Raw genomic sequence first — 19849 nt, 5'->3', positions numbered from 1 at the left:
TAGAAAGGGGTGAACCAGCTCCTGAAGGTCATCCTTTGACCTCCACATGTGTGCAGTGATACACACACACATTCATGCACATATATATGTACAAAATAAATAAATGAAAAACATAGCTTTAAAATTAGAAACTTCAGGGTAGCCACCATACTGTAAACTGTGGAGCTAAGTGTCGAAACCAGCCTCACTGAACTCCATGTAAGATGCTTTTCCCATTTAAAATCGGCTAATGGTTTGCCTGGTGTCCTATCTCACAACAAAGCATAAAGAAATTATTTCATTGGTTTCGTTATATAAAAATCAAACATGTCTATGACAACAAGCTATGGGATAGTTCCCCAGAGACCGTGGAGATGCCACAAGCTTTGGATGTTTAAAAAAAAAAAAATCAACCTCAGTTTCCTTTTTATTCATCTCACTGGTGGACTAGGACATATTTTGTTGGGACAAAGGAAGTAAATAATTCCATGCCAAAACTCGTTCCTTGTGAAGTCTGTAATAATGATGGAGGAGAGAAGAACAGGTGAACACAGTCTTGGCAGCACATCTCAGAAGTCCAAGGACATCCTACTGGGGTGTTCTGACACCCAAATAACAAAACCAGTGTTGACGTAATGTGGCTGGGGCAGTGGCCTTGAACTCATAACATGGAGTTGGGCCTCTGTAACATGACCTTACGAAAGTTATTTAACTCTCTCTAACATTCAAGTTCCTACATGTGGAAAAGGAAGATAATTATATCTGCCTGGCAGGGGATTGCCAGAGCTTAATGAGCTCCTGGACCAAGGCAATGGTTGAATAAGCGTTAGTCATTATCATCACCTTAATGTTATATGCCTTTTCTGCAGTTTGTCCTTTGAAAATGTTTACTTCTGTGTTCTCAGGAGATCCCCCAAAGGATACTGACCTATAGGCATGAAGGAAGGCTAGGAACATCTTCAGCCCTTTGTACTCTTTAAGCTATGTTGGAGAAACACACGTATTTCCTAAAACAGCTATGAGTTCTAGGCCAACAAAACCAGGGCTCTTCTGAGCAGTGGCTAGAGGTGGCTTCGCACGTCATTGGCTCTGCACCCAGTGTTGCCTTTTTGATCAGTTCAAAGGAAGCAAGGAAATCACTGCACCAAGTCAAAAAGGGCTATGTGCAGAAATCCAAAGATGTGCAAACAGGGGAAAACCAACACATGTTACATGCCCTTATTGTGACCTGCAGATCAAAACAAACTCAATTCTGAAGCTTAATTTCTTTCATTGTTCCATCACTAATATTCAACTAGCTGGGCAGAAACATTTATGACTAGTTATCCTACTTGAAACAGATCTTTCGTGATGTCATTTCATGAACATTAACAGACAGTATTTAGGCATGTTTTTGGTACATATTTATGCAAAATAGCCTAAAAAGCCTTAAAAAGTCAGTGACATTTTTATATTTTTAAAAGAGGTCTTTGAAGAGCTGAAGGGGAATAGCATCTCACTGCTCGAATTCTGAATGAAAGTGGTGAAGGGTGTGGAGGTGAGTGGGTTGCCAATGATAAAATGAACCATGCTTTGATATACCAGATGAGCCATGAGAGGGCATTTCTCAGGATCAGAACGGAAGCAGCCGCCGACAGGCTGAAGAAGCAAACAATTAAAAATGGAGAGAAGGTGCGGGAGCAGAGGGGCACCAAGGTGGGTGATCAGAAGCAATGCAGGCTGCCTTGGGAACACTGTAAGGAAAAGGATGCATCTTAGGAAGCATTAGCCAAAGCTAAACTGATCCTCAATAAGTAACTGGGCACCTCTCCTCCACTCTCACATCTGGCATTCAATTCGTAATGCTTGGACAAGGCACTGGATGTAACTTTTACTGAGAGGTTGCTATATGCCAGGCATCCTGCCAGATATCTTACAGCTTTCTCCCACCCTTTGAGATGGGAACTCTTAGTGTTTCCATTTACTGTAGTGTAGGTGTGTGCATCTCTCTTTGTCTTTATATTAGCTTCCTATGGAAAAGTAAAGCTCTGAGAAATTAAATGACCTGCCTAAGAACATGGAGGAAAATCAATGGAGGTGTCTGGATGAACTAGGCAATGGAACTCAGAATCCATGGGCTTCTAGAGAGACAATGGAAAAAGATGCTAAAATGTTAGGAAAATATGATATTGTATAGCTGAGCCTTCTGCAATAAGGGAGAAAAAAAATGCCATGCAATTGTTTCCAAACCAAAGTTTGGTTAGCGCTGATGTGGAAAGAGAAAGGCAGAGAAGGCTGGGGATGGGAGCGGGAAGTGTTGGGGACTTTCCTGAGCTTTTTGGTGCTTTTTTTCCTTTCCTTTTTATATTTGAGTTACTTCATGAGGGTGTGTTGTGGAATATTATTTTAAGATGCATTACATTTGTTTATGCTGTGGAACATTTGTTTTAATGATGTAAAGATGTGTTGCATTCTTTTATGTTGCATTTATTTAACTCTGTGAAGCTGTGTTATCTTTGCCTGTCTAAAACACCTGATTAGTCTAATGAGGAGCTTAATGGCCAATAGCAAGGCAGGAGAAAGGGTAGGTGGGGCTGGCAGGTAGAGAGAATAAATATGAGGATAAATCTGGGAGGAAAGGGTGGAAGAGCAAGAAAAGAAAGGGCTAGCCACACAGCCAGACTTGGAATAAGATGGAAAGAAAAGATATACAGAAATAGAAAAAGGTAAAAAGCCCAGAGGCAAAAGATAGATGGGATAATTTAAGTTAAGAAAAGCTGGCAAGATACGCCAAGCTAAGGCTGGGCGTTTATAAGTAAGAGTTAAGTCTCCATGTGTGATTATTTGGGAGCTAGGTGGCAGGCCCCCAAAAGAGACAAAGAGTAAAAAGAGTAAACAACCAACATCAGGGGTGGTGGGCAGGCACCACACTGTGTGGAGTTCAGAGAACAGGTTACCAGTCAAATAAACAATAGAATAATCAGTTTGGTAACTATAGTGAGGCAGTCTGAGCGGTCATATCTGTCATTCCTTCCCTGTAAAAGTCAGAGCTGAACTCGTATTGAATTATTTGCAAAGCAACATAAGGTATTTCATAATATAATATCTGGTCTCCTCTCCAGAAAGAGGAATGAGGGGAGAGGGGGGTGGAGAGAGAGGGATGGGAGGGGGAAAGGAGGGAGGAGTATCTATTTAAATCTTAAAGACGAGGAGAGAGAATGAACCCTTGAAATTCGGCATGTTCTTCTTTTATTTTGAAACATATTATCTCCAAATGCAAGATCTGGAACCACAATATCACTCACTGTCTTTCTTGGGGAAAATAGATTCGAATGAAAAACATACTTATACTTCAAAATGGATTCAAGCAGGCGAGCCAAGAAGAGGACTGTTTTCCCCATGATTAATTTAAAGCGAAGGCTGGTTCCAGCAGGGAAAGCTGTTCTCCAGCTTAGAAATCTCCCAAGGCCTGACACACAGCCATCTGCCTGACACACGGCCATTCATCTAACTGCCCCTGTAGCCAACACTAGCTCACTTCAGACCCAGCACGACATTTGAGCCTCACTTTGTAGCTGGCCCACAGCAGGGGCTCAACTAATATTTGTTGAATTTGTGTGCACACGCATCCATAACCGAATAAAAAAAAAACTCAAAATATAACAGTAGTTCAAAAACTCAAAATATAACAGTAGTTCTTGTTTCCAGCCACTGAAATAAGATTATGAAATTGGATACAGTTTCATTGATGAAGTTTGCCCAATGACAGTACTTGGGACAAGTTCATAAACTCGATCCCCACAGAAGCCAGGCTGCCCATAGGACTCTGAGCCCCCGCAGTCTGCAGCTGGTCCAGCCCATGCCCTCTTAAAGGTGTGCCAGTGACCACCAGGGCATCTCAGTGACATCAGTCCTGAATCAAACCCAGAGGAAACAATTCCAAAGGCCTGTTCTGTATCCAAGCACCTTTGTGGACCTGTGTGGCTCCTTCATTATAAGGACTTCAACTATGTGTTCTTTTCCTGCTACCTGTAAAAATGTCATTCATTAGGGGAACAAAGCCACCATTCTGCTGGGGATTAGTTAACCTTAAGCCAAGCTCAGCCACACAGAGATGTACACAGAACTGTCATGTTCTCAGTTCCTTTAGCACTGTGGCAAGCATGGAGAGACCAACTTCATCTATACCCTCATGGATTGCTTATTCCAAGAATGAGATGGATATTACAAATACACAGTCCAGTGAAAAGCAATTGGAAATGCATCACTTGGAGTGGGTTTACTTAATCTTGAGTTTTTGGATATGTCCCCAGCAAGGTAACCTTTGAATTGAGAGCTCAATGATGAACTTAGGAAAAAAATAAGATTACCATAAATGCTGACTATGTACAAAGTAAGATTAATTAATCTAGCTAATGATGGGGACCACTCCCTTCACTTAAATTCTTCAGATGGCTCCCTTTGCCTTTTCATTGTCCACTATCAAAATATCCTGTGGAGAGTCTTTTATTAGCCAGAAAATACTTGAACCTTAATTATATAGATTCTGACGAAGGGTAGTTTGGATAGAAGCATGTAAACATTTGCTTTCTATAGCACCTATAGCCAGTTCTCTTGTCCAGGTGAGGCTATATGACTTTGTATGTCACACATTTGAGGTATACCTCCCCCCAAAGAGCCCACACATTGTGGCAGATGCTGTCACTGTTTATTTCCTTGTTCATAAGATGTCACTGGCCTAGCTGGAGCTCTTCTGCTGAATGGCTTTATTGAACTTCACAGTCATTTTCTGTGTGATTGTCAGGGGACTCATCATGGGGACAAAGGAAATGAAAACCCCAGGCCCTGAAGCTCTGTGAATGTCAATGAGCAAACAGATCAAAGGAGCCAGATCCACAGCTGGGGAAACAGGGAGGAGGCAAGTGACTATTTGCCAAGGACAGAATGGTACATAAATCGAGTTTTCCTCCTGACCTCTGACAAGCTTGACATTTCATCTGTTCATCATTTCTACATGTCTTATTTTCACAACTTGCTTAACGCCCTAAATAATTGCCTTGGGCAAAAACAAATAAAACATAAACCTGTAGTATCTTCTGGAGTCACTTAATTAAAATTGCCATTAACAAGAATATATGCCCACTTTCATTGTTATGAAATCTCTAGAATGCGGAACAGACGTAACACCGTATGGTGAACCCAATGCATGGGAACAACTTCAGGAATATGTTTCATGTCTCTCCATAGCCCAGTACCTAGCACCAATCCCAGCATGAAACCCCATTAGAGTCCTCTACAGCACTTCCAGAGTGAAAGTGCCTTGTTGAGTGTCTCAGAATCAGCCAGAGAGAAAATGGAAGCCCAGGCTTTGGAGTCAGACAAAGACAAGATTTTGACGTCTGATTGCTCTTTACTAGCCACTGAGCCCTGGAAAGACCTCGACTTTCTGGAGCTCAAGTTCTTTCTGTCGAATAGAGATAAAGTCCACTCACACCACGGGGACACAGAAAGAACAAGCGAGGCCCTACAGGCAAAAATATCAGCACTTATTAGGAAAAGAAATGTATGTTCTCTTTACTTTTCCTGAAAACAACCAAATAATATGTCAGTGGTGGGTATGAAATTTTTATTTGTATTAGTAGAAGAAAAGTGGGAGGGGGCACAGACCACTTCACATTCAATAAGACAAATATTATGGTGTGTGTGTGTGTGTGTGTGTGTGTGTGTGTGTGTGTGTGTGTGTGTTGGGTATACACACATATATGGAGGTCAGGAAGTCAGGAGTCTTCCACTTTTCCTTTAAGTCAGGGTCTCTCCCTGGCCTGGAATGCCACCAAGCAGGCTAAATTAGCTGGCCAGTGAGCTCACAGGGTTCCACCTGTCTCTGTCGCCCACCTCACTGGGATTATAAGCACACACTACTGCACCTAGCTTCTTCTGTGGGTTCCGGAGCTCACACTCAGGTCTTCTAAACTGAATTGGTATCTGCCCAAACAGAACCCTGCATTCATGGGTTCCTCCTCTTTGGCAACAGCCACGGGGTTTATACAGAGGATGCCAGGGCCATGGTTTTCAGAACCATGTGGCGATTGTGCTAGTCACTCTCCTTGTGACAGAATTCCTGACAAGAACAGTTTAAGGGACGAAGGGCTTGTTCTGGCTCAGGATTGCAGAGGGCCCAGGCTACAGCCATGGACTCCACATTCTTGGACAGAATCTCATGGTGGCATGGACCTGCAGCAGGGAAATTTCTTTACCCCGTGGTAGAAAAAAAGCAGAGACAAAGAGTAAGAATCCCAGGATCAGATATAATCTTCAAAGCCTTGCCTCCATGGACCTTCCTCCAACTAGACCCTATCTCCTCAAGTTTACACCACCTTCCAAAATGGTACCACCTGTTGGAAACCAAGTTTTCAACACAGGAGCCTGGGGTGAGGGGAGGGCATTTCATATTCAAACCATAACAGCAATCCATCTCTCCTCAGTTCAGCTTTGGTCTGAGTGTGACTTAAGTGTCCCCCTAAGTTGAATGTGTTGATTTTTTAATCCCCACTTGAGATTTGGGAGAGTGGTAACTGACTCTAATTATAGAGGTATATAGAGGCAGATTACAGAAGGTCAACAAGTGGAGTTTCATGATCAAATCCTGTTGGCTTTATAAAAAACAAATAAACAACAACAACACAGAAGACACACACATGATCCCTGTCCTTTGCCAAGTCCATGTGATGCTCTCCATCAGCTTGGGACTTTGCTAGCAAGATAATAATCAGAAAAGGGCCTTCAACCTTCAACCAGAATATAGAGACAAAAACTGCCCAGCCTCAAGTGTTTCGTCATAGTAACACGAAGTGATCTGCATAGCATTTCTCCTTTGTAACTTATAATGGGGAAAGTCTCCCATCCCCAGATCAAACAGCCAGATCTGAGCTCAGTTCCACTCTTAAAGTGAATCCCATAGGGGCACCACCAGGCTCAGAAGACATCTGCTAAGAGACTTTACTACCCATGATTAGCCTACACCCATCTTTTAATAAACTATGTAGAGATGTCTCAAGCTCACAGAGCCATTTCAGTAAAGCTTTGCTTCTGCCATGGTTACACGTAATTCCATCTGACCCCAACTGAAGTTCCCTCCAGAGGCTCTGTCCCAAAGTACAAACTATGTGAACCAGCCAGCCTGCACATCCTTCATGCTGGATGCCACCTAAACAAGAATGTTATCAAATGGCAAAATCACGGGATAGAACAGTGCACAATGCAGGGATAAATAATTAAGAGAAGTGATTCTTGCCTTTGAAATGAGTCCTTTCTCCCCTAAACTAAGGGTAACAAAGCATTCTACATTCAATTTCCAGCTAGGAAAAGGCTTAACATATGTAGAGACACTGTTATGTAATGGGGACGTTTTACATAGCTACCACATACAGGACTAATAATTAACCACCTCAGGAATGTACAAAGGCTTAAGTAACTTGCCTAAAGGTAAAAGGGGAAGATGAGAATCACAAATCAGGTTTTTTTTTCCCCTCCAGCCAACTTTCTTCACTAGGAAAGGTTTTGTTCCCAGTGTTCTACCTCTCATTGGCACACAAATACAAGTTGCTCAAGGCTGTATCTCTAGAGCGACCCACCAGTTCTACAGAAATCTGCTCGGCTTGCACGTGTTTGACAAGTAATTAGAGGGCCATGCAATCGGTTGCTCAGGAGTTCGAGAAAATGATGGGTGGGTGCCACCAGTAGGCCTGATTTAAAGACCGTGGCAGTGGTTCTTAATGCACGTTTTGGAACAAGACCCGAAAGATGACAGACATCGTTGAGTGGTTGGGACTAACCTTAAAGAACTGAGAATGTGGTTGGAGGATGAGACTGCCATACCAAAGGCACGGCTAGGCCTTAGAGAGCCACAGGAGTGGACCCAGATGCTCTGTCTGGTAACTCAGACTCTGGTGTTGGAAATACTCATCCACGAATACCTATACTTCTTCTGTGGGGCCTCTTGATAAAGAACTCTGAGTCTTTGGAACAAACAAGAAACATTTTTCCCATTGGCTGGAGCTGGGCAATCATTTGGGGATGGGTGGGTCGGAGGACACACAGTGGACTAAAAGTCTCTGAGGACAGAGCATGCCTCGGGAATAGGTAGTATCATAATACAGTCCCTGGTGTCATAACGTGACCACAGGGATCGATCTAGCAGACAGCACTCCTGGATTAGTTGCAGTAGAAACTTCAAATGTTGGTGTGCTGGTAGGATGGGGCTCTTCAGAAGCAAATTCCAGCAGCTTACCACAGCAGGGCATGTTTAATGACGAAGCCCTAACAAGCCTGCCGCCCAGGGGCATCCTCCACTTCCTCCTTCTGCTCTCCAAATACTCCAGGCTCTGGTGCTTGGCTGCCTCTCTCAGAGCTCTCTCCTCCTTTTTTTCCCAGGCCGTGTGCCTGGCTCCTCCCAGCACTTACCCTTCAGTCAAGATGTAGTCTCCTCAATGAGACCCTCACTCCTACCCCGCCAACCAAAGTCCCACCGTTTCTCCAGAATACTTACAGCCTAGCAAACTTCCCCTTTGTGTCATACATGGGGGGGGGGGGGAGGGGCATCTTTGTATTGCCTTATTCACCTGCTTACTATCTGAACCTTTCCACTAGTAACAACATGGAGTTTCAAAGGCTGGCTCTTGCTCATCCCAGTAATATTTGATAGGCAATAATAATAATGATGATAATAATAATAATAGCGATGCTTATGTAACCTTATTATGATCCAGATACTCATGTTGTACTTCACATATATTAATCCACCTAATCCACTGGGGAGGAAATTATTTTGCTCCTCGACATCACAGTACAGAGAGGATAAGTAACCTACAAAATTCACACGGCTAGTTAAGACCAGATTTTGGAATCTAGGCAAGCTAGTGCCAAGTTAGAAGTCTTGACGACTCTGATTTTCTGCTTTAACTTGTCAAAGAGGAATGGAACCTTTTGGGGATGGGGTGGCTCTTGGGGATCTTCTGTCCATCAGCCTGCCTCTGTCTAGGCTCTGCCTCAGACTCATCTCTCCTTTCTACCTGGTGGAGAAGCCCACATTCTGCCTCCCAAAAGCAGACCAAAAGGGGAACCACAAAATGATGTGTGAGGGAGTGAGAGGGCTGAGGTGACCCCAAAAGGCTGAGCTATATCTCATATATCTTTATGGTTCTGGGCTTAGCAGAGAGTCTGAGACATGGCAGACCTTGCAAGGTGGTGAGAAGCAGCTTGCCCTCTGGAGAAATAGCTAAAACTGACACCCACAGTGTGGTGTTGTGGCTACAGTGGGGTACAAGGAGCAGGGTGGGGAGGAAAGGGGCTGGGAAGAGAGGCTGTGGCCGAGTGGAAAAGGCACCGAACACTCAGTAAGGGAAGCCAGCTCCTCCTGCTTCTGACCCTGTGTGCTTTACAGACATGGTGCTTACATGGACCCACGTGTGCAGCAATTGATTTCTTTTCTTTCATTTTTCTTTTCTTTTTGGGGGGAGGGTTGTTCATTAGATACCCCAGGCTAGTCTCAAACTCACACTCTTCCTGCCTCAGCCCCTCAGGTGCTGGATTAAAGGTGTATACCACCATGTTCAGATAGCTGATATGTTTTTGGTGCTTAATGGCTTTACATGTATGTGTTTGTACATGTGCAGGTGCACATGGCAGGGAGGTACGTGTGTGTGCATATAAAAGCCAGAAGAAAACTCCATCTGTCTTCTCAGATGCTGTCCACCTTGCTTTTAGGAACAAGACCTTTCACTGGAAATCATTGGTTCACAGGGGCTGGCTAGCCTAATCCTCCTGCCTCTGCCTCCCCAGCACCGTGATTAAATATTAAATACACATAACACCACACTTCAGTTTTGTTTTGTTTTTAATGTGGATTCTGGGTATATAAAAGTCAGGTCATCATGCTTGCAAAACAAGTACTTTACCTGAGCTATTCCTCCAGCCAGAACGTGTGTGTTTAAACAAATGTATCTATCCACTCAACCACAGGACCATCCACACTGCTACCACCCTGAAAAGCTTCATATCACTACAGAGTTTCCATCCTCAAAGGGAGCCCTCAGGTTGGTGTTTTAAGCCATAGTTATCCAGATGCAGGAAAGGGTTGGAGCAATGCTAACCCCACTCATCTCTCTCCATGTGTGATCCATGAGGCAAAGAACATAAAATAGAAAATCCCCCTAAAAACATCCTCAGAACACTGTCAAGTCACAGACTTTGTCAAAATGCCAAAAGAAGCATAAAATAGAAGAGCTGGTCTTTGTGGGCTAAGCATAGCATTTCTCCGTAAGAGGGGGAATCTGCTGTCTGATCAATACAGAAGCAGCAGCTGCCATCCATTCTCCTCGTGAGCAGAGATGAGGCCATTTCAGTAGTCTGTGTGCTTTACAGCTGTGGGCAGAGCCTCTGCAATCCATGCCAGCCCATCGCTCAGAGAAAATTAGCTGCCAGCTTGACATACGACCTAGACCAATAGACCAAGTGAGGCAAATGGAGAGGGTGGCTACAGGCACAAAAAGACAAGGGGACAAAGATGCCCACCAAGCAGCCTGCCCTGCCCTCCAAAGCAAACACCCAGGCTCCTCCTGCTCAGGGAGGTGGTAGCAATACTCCTGTGGACAACTTACTATGTATTTTATACACGTTATGTAATTGCATTAATAATGCCATTAGTGAGTACTATTCATGTTTCTGTTTAGCAGTGATTCTCAACCTGTGAGGTACAACCCCTTGCAGGTTGAGTGACCCTTTCACAGGGGTTTCCTAAGACCATCAGAAAATATGGATATTTATGTTATGATTTATAACAGTAGCAAAATTAGAGCTACGAAGTAGCAACGAAAATAATTGTATGGTTGGGGGCCACCACAGCATGAGGGACTGTATTAAAGGGGTGCAGCATTAGGAAGGTTGAGACCATTGGTTTAGGGGCAATGAAACTGAAGAACAGATAGATCTAAGTGCTTGCCTGAGATCGCTCAGTGCAGCTGCGATTCAAAGGCAGAGCGCCTTGGTGGGAAACCCCAATCCTGCTACCCTCACAGAGAACAGCTGAGCTACAATGGATGGTGGGTGGTCCCTACATTCACTTTTAACCAATTCTCTTCTAAACAGTTCTCTTCCTGCCTTATTTACACAACTGATTTTCCCAATGAAAATCACAGGCATGTTACACAAAAGGGTGGTTACAAGTGCTCAGGTGACCTGCACGTGAACAAATTGTATCCTTAGTTCTTTCACACAATTTGGCTCAAATACAACCTCCATAAACCACCTACCAACTATTTACATCAATCGGACTCCACCCCACTTAATCTCTACCCATTGGCCCACGTCATGAACCCCACCTAAACCGACCTTGCTTATCATCAATTACCCATTTTTCTGTTCATCTTAGAATGAACTTCCTTGAGATGAGGTCTGGTCTGCCCTCCCACAGCACCCACCAGCAACCAGGACACTTCCTGGACTCATACTGTTGAGTGAGTAGATGAACACCAACACTGTTGTGTTCATATGATTGAGTCTCTTCCCTCGGCTCTAATTAGAAAAGAGAGACAGGTATATATTCCTAAGTCCCTCTTAGATAGGAAGTACCCTGTAACCTGGTAGGGAGGAGATGCAATTGGTGCCTCATAGGCAAAAAAGATAAAGAAAGGTCCTACAGACACCAAATGAAGAGTGAATCCTGAGAGGGATCATTTGGAAAGGAACAGTAAAGTGGTCCTATTCATGAGGGGACTCCAGCCTAGCTTTTCTCTGCAGACACAAAGAACTCCATAGCCGAGGCCCACACTGTCTTTTACTTTACTATAAGGGCTTAGGGGCTCATGGTCATTTACTAACCGTCTAGCTGGGGCTTTTGGAGAAGATGGGAGGAACACATTCTGCTCCATCTCTCCTGCTGATTACAATGAAACCCCCTGCACAAACAGTTCATTAAGGCAGCTACACAAGGATTCTAAAAGGTGAGTAACAGCAGGCACGCTGGAGAGGAAAATCAAAACTCGAGGAAGGGGCAGCATAGGCGTTGACTGGCTGGGTTTTCTCTGAACTCTCAGTTCTCCTGGCTCGGACTCCACCAGGGACCAACCGGAGCACCTCTTGGGAAAACTTCCTTTTGATGTCCTGAAGACCAATAAGTGGGGTCTCCATGAGACAGAGGATGTGGTGGTCTCCTCACTTTTTCCCTCTTGGCTGTCCATGGCCCAGGTTAGCCACAGTCAAGAACCTGCCTGCCTGCCCACAGCAACCATATCATTGTCAACCACCCAGGCATCAAACCTTGAGAGAAAATCCTGCTCTTATGACCAAAGGAATAGGAGTCTCTGGTCCTAAGAGTGCGGAAGGAATCCCTTTAAATATTTTCTTTGGTTTTTCTCACTGTTTTAACTCAAGAGAACTATCCACCAAAAAAACCAGAATTGAACAAGAAGAATAAACCTCACCTTCCTAGCCAGGGGTTCAAGAAAAGGGGGACCCTAGGAGCCAGAAGGTGTGGGGATACTTTGAAATTGGAAGGACCCGACAAACGCTATCCCACAGGTGAATGGCTGGACCATTTCTTAGCTTTTCCCATGCTCAGTGAGCCAAAAGCCACAGAGCAAACCCCATAAAAACTGATGTCAGTCAAGACCATCCCCAGATTCCACACTAGCCCAGAGGTACACCAAGCAGAACACACACACACACACACACACACACACACACACACACACACACACACACACCTGCAAAAACAGAACACTAAATTGCTAATGGAACCAGAGCCCATGGAATTGGTCACATAATTGGTCATCTGAATCTTACTGAGCTGATCACCTACCCTCAAAATACAAATCCATGCACTCCAAAGGATTTTAACAGGGTTTGGAATCTTGCAACTCAACATTCAGAATATACAATACACAATTGATCTGTAGTAGGATAGACAGCTGTCAAACACGAACTTACTAACCCAGAGATCCTATGGATGTGTATGGTAGGAGGGATCATGATAAAGTTAAGGACCTTGAAATGAGGCAAGTTCCCAGGATGGTCCAAGTGACCCAATGTCTTCACAAGGTGTACCAGGCTTGTTCTTTTGAGTCAACAACTAGCTCCCAAATCATGACATGGAGACTTTCTATTAGTTGTGAATGCTCAGCCTTAGCTTATGCTCTTTTCTGGCTAGCTTTTTTTCTGTAACTTAAATTAACCTGTTTCTCTTCATCGATGTTTTGCCTTGGACTTTTTACCTTTTCTTTCTGTATATCTTACTCCATCCAGCTGGCTGACAGCTGCCTGGCTGTCTGGCCCCAGCATCTCCCTCTCTTTCTCCCTCTTTCTCTTCCTCTTCCTTTCGTTCTTCTTGAGCCTAGATTTCTCCTCCTATTTACTCTTCCTGCCTGCCAGCTCTGCCTATCCTTTCTCCTGCCTAGCTATTAACAATTCAGTTTTTTGTTAAACCAATCAGGTACCTTAGGTAGGCAAGGTGAAACAGCAGCACATCTTTACATAGTTAAACAAACGCAGCACAAACAAATGAAAAACATCTTTACACTGTTAACAAAGGCAGCAGAAACAAATGTAACACACCTTTACACAGTTCAAGTCATATTCCACAGCATAAATGTAACACATCTTTACATAGTTAAATATTCCGCAACAATAAGGTCCTTACAAAGCAGAGTAGGAGAAGGCATAGAGAAAAGGATGTGATGAAAAACCAGTTGGTGACAGAATCTAAAGACAGAGAAGGAGCCACAAGACCAGGAATGCTGGTAGAAGGAATACAGCTCTACCAACACCAGGCGTGTACAAGAACAAATTGGTTTTAGGCCACAAGGTTTATTGTCATTTTGTTCAGGTTCATAATGGAAAACCAAAACCCAATTTTAAATTATTCAAATTGAAAATTAGGAGACATCTCATCAAATCTCAAGGGAAATGTTACCAGATGCCAGCCTCCATTTGACTCTTTATGGTTTGAATATGTGGTTCTTAGAAGGCTTGGTCCCAGTTTGGTGGTGCCGGGAAAGGGTGGTACCTCTAAGAGGCAGAGCTTAATGACTGGTCAAAAGACTGACCCCTGCCCCATTCCATCCTGTCTTCTTATATTATCACAATGATGCCACCAAGCACAAAGTCCTCACAACATCCCTAAAGCCAAGCTGATGACAGTGTCATAGCCTTCAGCCCTCAGAACTATGAGCTAAATAAACCTGTTACCCTTATAAAACAACTGTCTTGAGTATTTCATTATAGTAACAAAAACAAACCAATTTGTTTCAGATTTGAGAATTATGAAAGATGTAAAAGTAACAGCTCAAACTGTGAAATGAATATAAATACTTTAAGTGAATGAAAAGAGAAAACTTCTCACTATGGAGGGGGAAAAAAGGACCCAAAAAGAGAAGTTTACAACTACAATTTAAAGCTCCTTGGAGGGACTGAACAGCAGAAGGCAAATGACAGAGGAGTGAATAGATGAACTTGACAATAGATCAATAAGGAATTGTCTAGTCTGAATGGTAAAGGAGAAATAAAGAAAAAAGTCAGAGATCCAGGCACCTGTGAAGTGCTTCCAAAAATGTAAACATATATGATTGGTGTGGTGGTTTGAATAGGAATGGTCCCCACAGACGCTATGTTCGAATGCTTGACCCATAGGGAGTGGCAATGTTGTGAGGTGTGGCCTAGTTGGAGTGGGTGTGGCCTTATTGGAGGAAGTATGTCACTGTGGGGGCAGGCTTTGAGGTCTCAGATGCTCAAGTTAGGCCTAGTGTGGCCTTCGCTCCCTGCTTCCTGCAGATCTGGATGTAGAACTCTCAGCTACCTCTCCAGCACCGTGTCTTCCTCGCTGCCATGCTTTGTGCTACGACAATAATGGACTCAACTTCTGAGCTGTAGCCTGCCTCGGTTAAATGTCTTCCTTTATAACAGTTGCCATGGTCATGGTGTCTCTTTACAGCAATAGAAACCCTAACCAACACAACTGGAGTCTCAAAAAGGGCAGGAGAAAGAAAAGAAAATATTTTTAAAAAAATTAAAAATAATGACCAAATTCTTCTCAATTTGTGTGCTGTACGTAAAATTATAGATTATAAGAGATTCAGTGAAACACTGTTAAGATAAAAATCTAAAAAAAAATTAAAAACATGATCAGGCATGTTTTAATCAATCTTCTGAAAAGCATTTATAAGATTTTACAAAATCATGTTTAAAAAAAAATAAATCTAAGTGTTAACTGTGAGGAGCTTTACAGATATAATTAAGGTCTCAAGTCAGTTCCACTGAAAAATGAAGAAATAGGCTTAGGGAAGATAGCTCAGTCAATAAAGTCTGTGCCTTGCAGGCACAAGACCTTAGTTCACCCACAGAACCCATGAGAAAAAGGCTGAGTGTGGTAACATTCTTGCAAATCTGGCACTGAAGAAGTGGAGGCCAGCAGATCCCTAGACAAATCAGAAAGTTCCAGGCTAGTGAGACCTTGTCTTAAAAACACAAGGTGATGTGGAATGACATCCAAGATTGACTTCTGACCTCAATACCTATGTGCACATATGTGCACGTGCATACACATGAGCACACACACAAAGTAATCAGGAAATAAGTAGAAATAATCAAATGCCCTCTTTCAATCAGATCTATTGAGTCAGAAATGGGAAGTCAGAGAGTCTGAGCACAAGAAGGATGGACACTCTGTTGGGGCTTAAAGATGAAGGAAGACATTTGGCTGGCAGTACAGTTGGATTCTGGGACCTGTGACAACAAACAAGGAAATGGAGACCTCTTCTTACAACCTCAAAGTGCCAAATTCTGTCCATTTTCCTGCAGGGCTTCCAGATGAGCTCAGCTGGCTTGGGAGTCACTTCTGTGATACCTGAGTAGAGGACCCAGCCATGCCTCGTCCAACATCAGAGCAACAGAAACACGAAATCAATGGTCAGGAGTAATAAGTGTCCAGCTTGTTATAGGAATAGAAAACGAATCAATAGCACACACTTTTCCTAGTCAGGGAGATCAATGCTGCACAATATTACCTTTCTTGCTATTATTTTGATTCAGCAAACTATATTCAAGCACATCCCTATTTTCAAAAATATGCATGCCCCTGTTTCTTGTTATTTTCAATACCCATCAAGTAATCTTAGGGACTTGCCTGAACGTATGTGTGCTGTGTTTTTTTTCCTCTAGAAGACAGACTGTCAGAACAGAAGCAACTTTATTAAAGGAATACACGTTTTAAATGGTAGCAGCTATTATCTCATTAATCTCTACAAACAAATTGGTTTATACCTCAAGACACTCAATTATTCACATTTCACACTGCCTGTGGAAGGTTTAAGGTTTTATTTACATGTCTACATAGGCTCCTCTTGAAAGACCCCCAGCCTCCCCGCCTAACATAGCTTAGCTTAGCTGTTTTTGAATAAAGCCTGAGAGGTACCGAGGAGTTCAGTTAGCCACCTGGCCCCAGAGCAAGGAACTAAAAGGTCAGAAAAAGGTCGGGAAAACACCCTGTACCCTAGACAAAAGCTAGGCGTAGGCGTGGCGAGCTCGAGGAGAAACCACGAGCTGACCTGGGTTTGAACCTGGCCTCATTCGAATCATCCAATCAGAACTGGCCTCATTTGCATCATCCAATCAAAACCCTGTAACCAGGCTTCTTGCTTCTGTGCCCGTGCCCGACCCTATAAAAACCCTCTGCTCCAGCCCGTGGGCGCGCCAGTCCCTTGAGCTTCTTGAGAGACTGTGTCGCCCCAGGTACCCGTGTTCCGGAATAAAGCCTCTTGCTGTTTGCATCTGATTCGTGGTCTCGGTGTGTTCCTTGGGCGAGGGTCTCTCCTGAGGGAAGACTGCCATCAGGGGGTCTTTCATTTGGTGCATTGGCCGGGAATAGAGACCCCCTGCCTCGGGACCACCGACCCACTGTCAGGAGGTAAATTGGCCGGCCACTGTCTGTCTTGTCTCAGTCTGTCTACTTGTCTTCTGTTTTCGTCAGGCGCCCTAATTAAGGTTGAGTCGGTGGGGGCTGAAGGAGCTGACGAGCTCGGACTTCGCCCACCGAAACCCTGGAAGACGTTCCACGGGTCACGGAATTCAGGTCAGGTTCAGGTCAGGTCTGAGTCGGTGGGGGCTGAAGGAGCTGACGAGCTCGGACTTCGCCCACCGAAACCCTGGAAGACGTTCCACGGGTCACGGAAGTCCCCTCTGGGGCACGGTTCGGTTTCTGCTTTCGGTTTTTCTTTCTGCTTTCGGTTTTACGCCGAAGCTGCGCAGCGTGAATTTCTGTCGTCTGTCTTGTCTTTTTGTTTATCGTTACTTGTCTAACACTTCTTTATCTAGAGACCACCATGGGGCAGACCGTCACCACCCCACTGAGCCTAACCACGGACCACTGGTCCGATGTTAAGGCCCGAGGAAACAATGAAGGTGTCATTGTTAAAAAGAAAAAATGGATCACCCTCTGCAAGGCCGAATGGGTCATGATGAATGTTGGCTGGCCGCGAGAGGGATCCTTTAACCTCTCTCTTATTTTACAGGTGGAGGGCAAGGTATTTGCCCCTAATCCTTATGGACACCCTGACCAGGTCCCATACATCGCCATCTGGAGATCTCTGGTCGAAAACCCATTTCCATGGGTCAAGCCTTTCCTTCCACAGCCCCCTCCAGTCTCTGGGCCCCCTGCACCCCTCAACCCGGACTCTTCCCTTTACCCTGTGCTCCCTCACAAGGAGACTCCCAAGCGCCCTGTCCTTTCCCCGGACCCTAACTCCCCTCTCATAGATCTCCCGGTAGAGGAGCCCCCTCCCTATCAGGCTGGACCCGCCGCGGCGGCGGCGGCGGCGGCCGCTTTAGCGGCCGCGATCCGGCCGTTGGCAGATGCTAAGGTTTCCTCAACCAGCAGGACCTCAGATGAGGACAAGGAAGATGAGGCCGACTTGGGATGATTGGAGCAGCTCCTGCAGACCTTCTTAACAGTAGAGGAAAAGCAGAGAGTTTTCCTGGAGGCCCGGAAGCAGGTTCCGGGCGATGACGGGAGGCCATCCCAACTCCTGAATGTCATCGATGCGGCTTCTCCCTTGACTCGCCCTAACTGGGATTTCAATACGCCTGAAGGTAGGGAGCATCTACGTCTCTATCGCCAGTTGCTCTTAGCGGGTCTCCGAGCGGCCGCTAGAAGGCCTACCAATTTGGCTCAGGTAAGGAATGTGATACAGGGAAAGGATGGGAATGTGATACAGGGAAAGGAAGGGAATGTGATACAGGGAAAGGAAGGGAATGTGATACAGGGAAAGGAAGGGAATGTGATACAGGGAAAGGAAGAGACACCCGCTGCATTTCTAGAAAGATTGAAGGAAGCTTATAGGATATATACTCTGTATGATCTGGAAGATCCAGGTCAGGCTCCAGGTATTATCCTATCATTTATTTATCAGTCTAGTTCAGACATCAAGGCCAAATTGCAGCGGTTGGAGGGTTTACAGGCGTTAGGGTTGCCAGACCTAATGAAGGAAGCAGAGAAAGTATTCAATAAGAGAGAAACTCCTGAAGAGCGTGAGGAAAAGAGATGGCAGAAACAAGAGGAAAGGGATAGGAAACAGCATAGGGAGATAAAGAAAATTCTGACCGCCGTTGTATCTCAGGGACAGCAGAGAGAGGGAGACAGGTCGGGAGAACGAAGGAGACCACCCCTAGATAAAGATCAATGTGCTTACTGCAAGGAGAAGGGACACTGGGCCCGAGAATGCCCCAAGAAGCCACAAGGACCCCGCCGGCCCAAGCCCAAGACCGTGGACCTCCTTAGTCTGAAGGACTAGGGGGGGTCAAGGCCAGGAGCCCCCCCCTGAGCCTAGGATAACCCTCGAGATCGGGGGGCAGCCCGTGACCTTCCTGGTTGATACTGGTGCCGAACATTCAGTCCTAACTCATGCCGGAGTGCCTCTTAGCTGGCATTCTGCACTGGTGCAGGGGGCAACTGGAAACAAGAGATATTATTGGACTATCGAGAGAAAAGTCCAACTGGCTTCAGGGCAAGTAACTCACTCCTTTCTGCACATACCTGAATGCCCCATCCGCTGTTAGGACGGGACCTACCAACCAAATTAAAGGCGCAATGAGAAGGGACCGAGGGTCAGGGGTCCTAAAGGAGACCCTATACAAATCCTTGCCCTCAATTTAGAGGAAGAATACCGTTTGTTTGAGTCAGAACCCCTGGAGAAATCACCTGAGGAGCTACAGAACTGGTTGAGAGAGTTTCCTCGCGCCTGGGCAGAGACTGGGGGCCTGGGGTTGGCACGCGATCAGCCACCGCTGATGATCTCATTAAAGGCCTCCGCGACTCCCGTTTCCATCAGACAATGCCCAATGTCACGGGAAGCTCATGAGGGAATCAAACCCCATATGCCCTATAGCCCAGAAGACCATGAGCTAGCAAAGAAAATGGGGGCGGGCTGGGAACAAAGGCAAGCCTATATATTAGGGGATCGGGTGGTCATGCCAACCTCCCATACCCAATATATGCTGAGGTTCCTTCATGCGCTGACCCATTTGAGCAAGAATAAAATGAAGACCCTACTGGACAATGAAAATACTGGGACTGTGCTATTAAACCAGGACCGGGTGCTTCAGCAGGTATCTTCCACCTGCCCAGCCTGTGCTCAGGTCAATGCAGGAAAGATTCATTTAAACAAAGGGGCTCGTCAACGAGGGCATCGCCCAGGTGTACATTGGGAAATAGACTTCACAAAAATTAAACCCAGACTCTATGGGTACCGGTACCTCCTGGTCTTCGTGGACACCTTTTCAGGATGGATTGGGGCGTTTCCAACCAAGAATGAGGCGGCTAATATGGTAAAGAGATCTTCCCCAGGTA

General features: G+C 45.0%; 2 protein-coding genes across 2 annotated transcripts in view; one reads left to right on the top strand and one right to left on the bottom strand.

Moving 5' to 3' along the window:
- Sv2b (synaptic vesicle glycoprotein 2B) overlaps positions 1-19849 on the bottom strand; it is a 202794-nt gene that overhangs the window by 114430 nt on the left and 68515 nt on the right. The window lies entirely within an intron of this gene.
- On the top strand, positions 1564-19094 carry LOC131916975 (uncharacterized). Its single transcript, XM_059270662.1, is given in 6 exon segments — positions 1564-1674; positions 17709-17864; positions 17934-18209; positions 18297-18757; positions 18789-19045; positions 19048-19094. Coding segments are annotated over 6 exon segments (1308 nt in total).

Source organism: Peromyscus eremicus, chromosome 1 (genome assembly GCF_949786415.1).
Source record: "Peromyscus eremicus chromosome 1, PerEre_H2_v1, whole genome shotgun sequence".
Taxonomy (NCBI): Eukaryota; Metazoa; Chordata; class Mammalia; order Rodentia; family Cricetidae; genus Peromyscus; species Peromyscus eremicus.
This window is presented reverse-complemented; position numbering and strand designations above follow the sequence as displayed.